The 9,843-nt window shown below is 33.7% G+C and overlaps 3 protein-coding genes across 5 annotated transcripts in view; 2 read left to right on the top strand and 1 right to left on the bottom strand.

Annotated features, from left to right (window-relative positions):
- The window catches only part of LOC100176147 (endoplasmic reticulum resident protein 44), a 9,891-nt gene extending 8,219 nt beyond the window's left edge, over nucleotides 1–1,672 (bottom strand). The window contains exons 1-3 of one of the 2 annotated variants that reach the window (XM_009862344.3): nucleotides 1,499–1,672; nucleotides 1,062–1,164; nucleotides 566–632 (exon numbers count right to left, since the gene is read on the bottom strand). In XM_009862344.3, the coding sequence (XP_009860646.1) occupies nucleotides 566–632; nucleotides 1,062–1,112 (118 nt within the window). In that variant the 5' untranslated portion in view covers nucleotides 1,113–1,164; nucleotides 1,499–1,672. The remainder of the gene's footprint in view (nucleotides 1–565; nucleotides 633–1,061; nucleotides 1,165–1,498) is intronic. The other variant, XM_018814659.2, reaches the window with a different exon arrangement.
- Nucleotides 1,673–2,185: 513 nt separating this feature from the next.
- On the top strand, nucleotides 2,186–4,236 carry zf(fyve)-10 (zinc finger (FYVE)-10). The gene is made up of 2 exons (XM_009862343.3): nucleotides 2,186–2,275; nucleotides 2,606–4,236. The coding sequence occupies exon 2, from the start codon at nucleotides 2,630–2,632 to the stop codon at nucleotides 3,737–3,739; it is 1,110 nt and encodes a 369-aa protein (XP_009860645.1). The 5' UTR covers nucleotides 2,186–2,275; nucleotides 2,606–2,629; the 3' UTR covers nucleotides 3,740–4,236.
- On the top strand, nucleotides 4,237–9,167 carry LOC100186360 (translation initiation factor IF-2-like). 2 transcript variants are annotated; one of them, XM_009862342.3, is made up of 10 exons: nucleotides 4,237–4,394; nucleotides 4,746–4,873; nucleotides 5,458–5,533; nucleotides 5,592–5,668; nucleotides 5,991–6,205; nucleotides 6,410–6,505; nucleotides 6,827–6,962; nucleotides 7,419–7,607; nucleotides 8,100–8,250; nucleotides 8,561–9,167. In XM_009862342.3, the coding sequence occupies exons 1-10, from the start codon at nucleotides 4,257–4,259 to the stop codon at nucleotides 8,630–8,632; spliced, it is 1,278 nt and encodes a 425-aa protein (XP_009860644.1). In that variant the 5' UTR covers nucleotides 4,237–4,256; the 3' UTR covers nucleotides 8,633–9,167. The 2 variants fall into 2 exon arrangements, with proteins under 2 accessions (XP_009860644.1, XP_002122955.1); XM_002122919.5 differs by having other exon boundaries at nucleotides 4,743–4,873.
- Nucleotides 9,168–9,843: the final 676 nt, after the last annotated feature.

The raw sequence follows: 9,843 nt of genomic DNA, 5'->3' as shown, positions 1-9,843 counted from the left end.
GTGGAGGAATACATACATACAGGTTTGTTATGAAATACAGTTGTCAATACTAGTAGTACAAGTAAACATAAAGAAATCATTTTTTAGTTTTTTTTGGTTGGCATTTTTTAACAAAATCTAGGGTGACATTGTTAAAATGCAGTTATGCTCATAGTTGTCAAACATAGGAAACCTCATTGATTAATGTGGTGAATGCAATATACTTTGGCTCTGCTTGTTTGTATAGACACCTTACAGCAGGGTAAAATCTAGGTTGACATTGTTAAAATGTAGTTACACTCATAGTTGTCAAACATAGATAACCTCAATGAATAATGTGGCGAAAGCAATATACTTTGGCTCTGTTTGTTTGTATAGGCATCTAACAGCAGGGTAAAATCTGTATTGTGCCTAAACTGGGATTCCAAAACATGATTTCACTTGTTAAAGTATGTGTGACATAGCACACTTAACACCAAAAAGTACAGCTAATAATAAACTTTGGTTATTGGTAACAAACAAAGGCAGAAACGTGAGCTTTGTGAAGAAGATAGAATTACTCATAACATGATTAGAGGAAACTTACCTAAAGTTGATTCAAGATTGGTACTATCTAACTGGAGAACTTCACAAGAACATTGCGTAATAAGCACCTGCAGAAAAAAAATCAGTAATTAAGAATCTTTTTACCAATATACATAACACAATTAATGTATATATAAATATACATGTATATTTTTTTCTCTTCACATAAAGTAACTTTGAATGAACATTATGTTAGAATTAAAAGACATTCTTTTTACACACATACTTTTCTAAATTGTTTTTAGGTCATTTGACAAAATGCGGTTATTTTTAAAGTTTTTTTACCTATATTCTTAATGATTATATATAACTTTTAATAAGGTACTAGGGATGCACATTACAGAATAATTAGGTATTCTAGGATATCCTAGAATACTTTATTTCGAATCTAGAATTTCGAATCTTTTTATATTTATAGACAAAAATAATTTCACCCACAAAAGCCAGTTTATAGACTCTTTCATAATAATGATTATAACTTTAAATAAGGTACTTACTATAAAATAAATAAAGGAGGAAAGAAGCTTTTTCGTTACTTGAAACATCATATTTTGAATTATTTATTAAACTCTTGAACAATATTGTGGGGCAGCAAAATACCTGAAAATGCATAATAAGAAATTTCGATTTTATTGAAAAAACATAAAGTTTGGACAAAATTAAGGCCTTGAACATAAATAGGAAATTGTAACAATTTAAATTAACTACATATAAGTATACACAATAAACAGTGTTTAAATTAAAATATCAGGCTAAATTATAGTGACTTATAAATTATAACAAGGGTCTTTGCAATTTGATTTTACATATTTGTAATTTTTCATAATACTAAAAGTGCCAAAAGCTGGCTGTGTGAAAACTTTAACCTATATTCATCCTATAATACTTAAATTAGGATCTTTAAATAATGCAATTCATTATATAATATACACACCTGATTACCTGGTAGTATGGTTACAAAGAAGCAATGAATTGGGACAATTATTTCAAATATTGCAGGTTATTTTCGTATTTATTGCATGTACAAATATCCAATACAGTCACAAACGACTGTCTGAGACCAGACAGAATTCTCTATGACCTATAATATAAAAAATAAACAAGAAAATACGTTAGATTGTTTAAATATTACTTCTCGTAAAACTAAGCGAAATTTCGGGGTAAAAAACTCGCTTTCCAATCTTAACTGCCACGAGACTTTTTAAACTTATTTTAGAAAGCTTGACTAGTTGTCTGGAAACGTTAAACGTGTTGAAAGTAGGCATGAATGCCCGAAGCGATGTAACCATTCACGTCGATCAACGTCGACAAATAATTAACATAATAAATAGAAATAGTATATCCCTTCATGGTTGAGTGGTTTTACGTAGAAATTCAAAAATGTGCACGTCGTGCAATTTTTGTATTTTAATGTTTTTTTTTATGTTATACTTATTGACAGAGTAAAATATGGTTATAAATTTTACCATTGCTTTATTTTCTGTAATGTTCTAAAAGTAAGACAAGCAATAATATACAAAAAAACAAAGAGAATCGCCCCTTTCTCACTTTTTTGGGCACGTGACTTTCATTTTTTCTTACCTTTCTCCCTCATATTTGTTTTTATTTTTTGTTTACAATGCATTTCAAAACAAAGTAGTGAGTTCTATCGTAACTGTATTGCTTAAAAGCGTTGGTGTTGTTTCTATTCACAATAAATAGCATTACTAAGGTAAACTATGGATATTTATTGACTCTCACGCCTAAATAATTAAGATTTAACCATTATTATCAAAATAGATTATACCATGTTATAAAATAGACCAATAGGTTATACAAATAGACTGTATTAAGTCTATTTATAGCTATAAAACGAATAAAACCATTTATTTAGGTTAAAACACTAAATTGCTCTTAAGCTATAACCATATTTTTTTAAATAGACCGTAACAGGTCCACTTATTGAATTCTATATTAAACATGGTTAAACCCACTTAATTTTAAGTAAATTTGTTGGAATGTAATATTGCATTAAAAATGAATACAACCATTTATTTTTTAGGTTAATTTCACTGTAGTTTTAACTATGGCAGGACCTCAAAACTGCTTCATCTGCACTGCCAAGTTTGGATTCTTCAAGAAACAAGTGGATTGCATTAATTGTAATAAAACAACTTGCAAGGAATGTCAGAATTATATGATGGTAGTCCCTTCAAAAGGCAGCCAGCCTCAAAATGTGTGCAAACAATGTTTTCAAGCATCTAAGAATAAATCTTCTAGGAGAGTATCGCCACCAAGGAACTTTAAAAGAGAACTGGAAAAAAGAAGGGAGGCAGAAGAGAAAAAGGAGAAAAAGGAGTTAGAAAGTCCAGAGGATCAATCAATACGAGAGAGACTTGAAAAACTGAGATCTGAACCAGTGAAAAATGATACAGAAAGAAGAGATATATCTGTCGATGAGATAAAAACAAGGTTGGAGAAATTGTGCACGACAGATCGAACAATTACTGACGAAGAGATTGAATATAGGTTGGGAAAGTTAAAGGGGTCACGACCACCGGCTATTAGGGTTCATAGTATCAGAAAAAGGCCGATCGATCAACCTCAGTCTTCTAAAGAAGATCAGTCAGAATACAGCCAAGCAAAAAAGCTGATTCGGCAATTTACGCAAGAAATTGCCATGGAAACTGATGATGTTGACTCAGCAGAATCAAGCGCAAATAATATCCCGGAAAATCCGAGCACAGACGACTTAATAGCGCTTGCGGTGGCGGAAATTCACCGAGAAGAGCAACAGATGAAAGATGAGGGAATGACGGAGACAGAAATATCGCGGCGATTGTCGCAACTTCATGATCTACCTGATGTGGAACTAGACGAAGCCACTGGTATGGATTTTGACGACATTGACCCAAAAAGCGCGGAACTAATTAAACAAATAATGGCTGAAGACAGATTGGAGCAGAGTCTTGGTTATATTCCTAATACCCAGAGTATAAGTGAAGTTACTCCAAAACCTGAGCCAGAAAATGAAGAATTCCCGTGGTGTATGTTATGCAATGATGATGCAATTGTAAGATGTTTGACTTGCGAGAGGGAACTTTTCTGTAGAAATTGTTATAAAGAAATACACAAAGATTCGGACATGAAAGGGCATAAAACTGAAAAGTATGAATCGAAAAACAAAGATATATGAAACATGCCTTTACTTATTTCTTCATGTAATGCTTGTTCTGTATTGTGTATCTAATTCTATGTGCTATTAATTATTTTTCCATTGTATGCACTGTACTGTAAGAGAATATTCTTATAGAGTAACACAAAGTTAAACACAGGTTATAATGCTTATATAAGCTTATATATATATATTAATTTGAACAAGCTTAAATGTAAAGTATGCACTTTTAATTCAGTACAATGACCAAACTCAAAGTATAGCAGTATGTATAATTATAAGCATGAGTATCTAAGTTGCTTATATATTTGCACAACCATATTATAGGAACTTAACCTAGAGTGGAAATGTACCTACTCTATCATTTTTTGCATTATTTAATAAACATTTGGACGCAATAAGTTAAGTTTGTTTCACATAATTATGTGTCCAACTATCCCTGCCTCCCCTGCAATTAAAAAACTTTGACAGCTATGTGTACACCGGATGTATCTGTTGATGATATTAATATGTCTACAGAGAATAAGTAGATAAAGCTATGTATAGACCTGTACCTCAACAACAACCCTTACCTGCTGGGTGGGAAGCTAAATATGATGCAGGCTCAAACAGATGGTTCTTTCTAAACCATCAGACCAAAACTACACAATGGACGGACCCAAGACTTAGCATGCAGGTAAGTTTACTCATGCTCACAGTCGAGGTATTAAGGTAACTATGTATGTGGTGCATTCTGTATACATATAGACCAGACACACATAGTGTATTTATACACCTCATGCTAACTGTCAAGTTATAACATGAGTGTCTTCTTATACACTAGATACACATGGTGTATTCATACACCTCATGCTCACTGTCAAGTTATAACATGGGTGTCTTGTTATACACCAGACACACATGGTGTATTCATACACCTCATGCTCACTGTCAAGTTCTAACATGAGTGTCTTCTTATACACCATAAGCACATCATATAGTTATACACCTCATACCCACCAATTAATTACCCCCTCATACACAGCAGCCGTCCCCATACATCCAACCTATGCGACCCCACCAACCACAAGTCACTACAACAAGTTTCATTGAAGCAGATACAAGTAAAGTTAATGCTCTTAAGAAATCATTCGCTGCAGATGAGGAATTACTGAAGTAAGTAATATCATCAACACTTGGTCCACTATGGGGAAATCATAGGCGTAACTTTAGGGGTGCTTGGGGGTGACAAATTACCACAGCTTTTGAAACAGGGATGACATCATGGGTTTTTAACACATGATTAATCAATGCGGTTCCCTATGTTTGACAACTATGAGTGTAACTGCATTTTAACAATGTCACCCCAGATTTTACCCTGCTGTTAGGTGTCTATACAAACAAGCAGAGCCAAAGTATATTGCATTCACCACATTAATCAATGAGGTTCACTATGTTTGACAACTATGAGTGTAACTGTATTTTAGCAATGTCACCCCAGATTTTACCCTGTTGTTGCGTGTATACAAACAAGCAGAGCTAAAGTATATTACATTTGAAATTAAGTGTCTTGTGTTTATACACATACATCTGCAGTAGTAGCCGCTTAGAGTCTTAAACCTGTAACTTTGGGTCTGTGGCAGACATGCTATCCACTATGCTCTGGCAGCAGACAAATCCTATGTTTTTACATCTGTATATAACAGTGTACATAAGTGTAACTATAAAGTTATTTCAACTTATGCAATATTCTTGCCCAGGTCTTTGCTAAGAACTCACCAGAACGACATGGGAGCTGTGGAAAAAAAGTTAAAAGAAATGGGATATATTAAGAAGGTATGTTGTTAAGTGTATGGGCTAACAATGTTATAAAGTGATGGTTCATGTTATTTAGGAGACAGTTGTCCCAAATGAACACCAAGTGAAGTATCTTCATCAGCAATATCCGAGTGCCCCAATTCAAGTTGTAAGGTGGGTGTGTTAGTTTATACTCACTGTTGGGTTACAACATGGGTGTCTTTTTGTACACCTGACACACATGGTGTATTCATACACCTCATGCTCACTGTTGAGTTATAACATGGGTGTCTTCTTATACACCAGACACACATGATGTATCCATACATCTCATGCTCACTGTTAAAAACGGTAACATATCTTACAGTAAGATGTATTTTATATTTTTATACATGCCAAAAAAGGTCTAATGACATCAATATACTATATACACTATACATAAAATATATTAAAGTAATAAAATGATAAACTAATATACTGTTTGTATCCAATACAGACAAGTGCTTGGAGAATCTAAGAACAGCGTTCCTGGAGCTCGAGTTACATTAGATGTCATGGGATTTAAGCGATACGACGTGGAAGCAAAAAATGTACAAGCAAATAAGAGGAAAGCAGATGCGGAAAAACTTGCCAGGCAGAAAGCTGAACTGAAATCAAAGGTTGCAGCAGCTCAAAAGAAGAAACAACTTAGCCATGATGATAAACTTAAAAGTAAGGCGAGAGTGGTAACTGTGTTGAATTATGTAAATTTGACTCTGATCTAGTGCCCATAGAGTAGGACAAAAAGGACAAAAAAATCAAATTCAAAAACAAATTTATTAGAAAGTGCGTCTATCTCTCCCTGCCTCGCCTGCATTTTTCATAGTTTGACGCCTATATCAATGTTATAAGAATAATAACTTTTTTGATTTTCAGTAAAACAACAACTAAAGTCAAAGTTCCCAACTGTCGACTCCGATTCAATTGACCTTTGTTTAGGAAGCACCAATTATGATATTCCTATGGCAACCAGTAAGTAGATTGCCCAAAGCATAAATCCTAGTGTGTACTAGTCCTATCCAACTTAAGTATTAATATAGGTAGGAATCATTGAATGAATGAAACTTATTTATTCTAGCATGATGGTGCAGTGACAGTCGTTATAACACAGGTGTTCTGTTTCATACATCTCGTGTCCTGTTATGAGTTACCACTAATGTAGGTTTTGACTGTTTTTGGTAGATTTTTTTATGTTTTGTTACCTAACAATTTAAAGAACATATAAATGACCACTGGGTTGGAGCAATTGCCGTTAATAGTAGCAGCATTAAGCTAGCTAGTGTTTTATTTCAGATATCCTGGAAAACCAAATCAAGAATGAAAAGAAAAAGAAAAAAGAGCAAGAGAGAAGGAGGAGAGAGGAGGAAGAGGAGAGAGAGAGAAGAGTAATAGAGGAGCAGGAAAGAGAAAACTCTGCAAGAAATATGAAGTAAGCAGATTTTGTTAAACTTAAACCATTGATGCTGTTCTATGTGGGTGAGATCCTTGTCGAGGAACTGGGATTTAAGCCAGGTGTTGCTCAATTACTCAATTAGTACTGTCTAACCCTTTGCTGTGTCATACTGTATCATACATTTGGAGTATCTTATGCAGTCTTGCATACTTTGGGTTGAGATATAGTAGGATGGGGGAAGATGGGACACCTATAGCACATAATATTCAAATATCCTGATCTTTTTTCAAAAAGTTAACAAAGTTTGTAGGAGTTGTGAGGATATGGTTTTGTAATTCTTTATATGTTTTTTGTTTGCTACCAAATGGGGCGATAAAGAAAAATGAAAAGGTGTCCTATCTTCCCCCGCCCTACTATATATGGTGTTTGGTAAGGGGCCTACACAATGCATGTGACACAGCCAAAATAATTAACCTGTGCATCACTGTACAGACCTGCAGTGTTTGGAGAAGATGAAACAGAACCATCCCAACCATCCAGCAGTGATGCGCAACCATCTGTTTCAACAACAGTTTCCCCATCTCAACCTAAGGCTGTACCAGTTAAGAAAACACCAAAGAAAACACTGCCTAGTAAACAGAATAAGGTGAAGAAAACAGTGGTGAAAACCGCTGTACCAAAGTAAGTAATAGAGTTTAAAAATAATATATGTATCGATTGCCTTAGGCAAGAAACTTATTAACAGTTGCTCCAACCCACTAATAGTTTGAAAACCGCTGCAGCAAAGTCGGTATTGGAACTGTACATTTATTACTAATGGGTTGTCTAATTTGTCACCAATAAAATATTTTGCTAAAATCATAAAATGTGCTCGCTACCCTTGGGCAAGACACTTAACGTCAGTTGCTTTAACCCAGTGGTAACATTATGGGTTATCTAAATTATTATCCACACATTAACAAATGAAAGTAATCACCCACAAAGTTACAAATGTGGTAACTTATGACGGGACTGAGGAATATGAAACAGAACACCTGTGTTATAAAATCTTTAAAAAGTTACATCTATTAATTTTTTCAGGCCCACTGTCGAACTATATATGATAATGTTCAAGCCAAAGCTAACTCATGCCCACTGTTGATTCATGTTTTCTAACACCATTATTTTCAACAGGAAAGCATTCACAGAGTCCTACAGATCCCACCTTAGGATATTACCAATGGGGCATAACCCTACCCTGTGTAAAGGTCACAACCCAGCTCTGCTTATAACTACATATACAGAGAGGGTTGGAGCAAACAAAGAAAACCAAGTTGGGCCACAGGTAGGGTATGCATATTTACCTACAAGAAAAACACTTTTACATTTATGCCTGTTAGCAGAAGTAACATAAAATACCAACACTGTAATAAATTCTGCCAATCTGACCCTGATTTGGTGCTAATGGAGTTGAACAATTCTTGTGTAATGAAATACAGTAAGGATCTGGTGTTACGACAAAAAAAAACAGGCAAAAATCAGGTCTTATTAATTGTATAATAATTTTTGCACTATAACTTATTAAATTTTACTACAGGAGATTAGGTGGTAGCAGAAGTAACAGAATATATGTGTAACAATGCCTTTTATTACAGGAGAGTAATCGCAAAGGTCCTCAACCCCAACATAGAGTTGGCGCACTTGGAACAAATTATCGTTCTTCATAAATTAACGATTCGCTATTATAAGCTTTGCGTTTTTTAACATTTAGCAAAATCCGGGGTGACATTGTTAAAATACAGTTACACTCATAGTTGTCAAACATAGGGAACCTCATTGATTAATGTGGTGAATGCAATATACTTTGGCTCTGTTTGTTTGTATAGACACCTAACAGCAAACTATATTAATGTGTAAAACTAATTTTTAAGATGTTGTTTTTAAATGTCACCCCAAGCACTCCTAATGTAATGTTCGTTACGCAATAATATGCAGATGTGTTACTTTCATATTATCACTTATTTACTTATTAAACCATCTACACAAAATGTCGTTTTTAACAAGAACTGTTCCTTATTAATGTTATTAACTGCGGATATTGCATTTGTATTAATACTAATGTTACTGCTATATATATTGCCTAATTTGATGTCTTCACGTGCTTTTAATCTACATTTTATAAGTTTTATTAAATATTGCATGTTGCATGGATTAATACTTGTATTTTGCTTGGTGAAAATAAATAATATTTAATGTCTTGCATATGTTATGTGGCTTTTATATAGAAAATTATAGAAACTGGCTAATAAAACTAGAGTGTGTCAGAAAAGGCGGATTAAATAACAACAAAAATTAATATTTCGCACTGAAATCTTATAGCATTAATAATACACTTGATAAATTTTAGCTACAGTGTGTTATATATACTTTAATCGTTAATGCAATAAAATATCAGTTTTATTAAAAATGCTCCCCAAATAAAAACCGCGAAAATTTTTATTGTTATGATCGTTACGCGTGACTGGTGTCAAACACGCGTAGTAATGATGACATACGGAATTAAATTATAACGTTAAGATATAGGATTAACCTTTTCGTCGCTTATCTAAGAATAAAACGCGTCTACAGGCGGTATTTGATCAGCTAAGAGGGTAAGGTCATACCGTGTAGCTGTATATATGTTAAATTACATGTATGGCTGCTCTGGTATAGTTAGAAAGTAGTGTTACTGCGTGTTTTACCAAATATGTTCTAAAAAAATTAGTAGGACTATGATATACGCAGCTTAAGTCTTGTTTAGGTCAGTAGGGTAGACTAGAAAACGCAGTAACTTTCATATATTTGCTATTTAAAGGAAGTTTCTAAGTGTTTGTTTTGTAATTTCAATACTTTGCTTATTTTAAAGTAATTATTAATGGGTATATGTTGTTTTGGTTTC

This window comes from Ciona intestinalis, chromosome 13 (assembly GCF_000224145.3).
Source record: "Ciona intestinalis chromosome 13, KH, whole genome shotgun sequence".
Lineage (NCBI taxonomy): Eukaryota > Metazoa > Chordata > Ascidiacea > Phlebobranchia > Cionidae > Ciona > Ciona intestinalis.
The sequence above is the reverse complement of the archived record's forward strand: the minus strand, read 5'-3'. Positions and strand labels throughout refer to the sequence as shown.

Coding starts and splice junctions, on each gene's coding strand:
- LOC100186360 (XM_002122919.5), top strand. CDS start 4,257: ATGTATAGACCTGTACCTCAACAACAACCCTTACCTGCTGGGTGGGAA. Junction 4,874..5,457: donor GCAGATGAGGAATTACTGAA/GTAAGTAATATC, acceptor ATTCTTGCCCAG/GTCTTTGCTAAGAACTCACC. Junction 5,534..5,591: donor AAATGGGATATATTAAGAAG/GTATGTTGTTAA, acceptor CATGTTATTTAG/GAGACAGTTGTCCCAAATGA.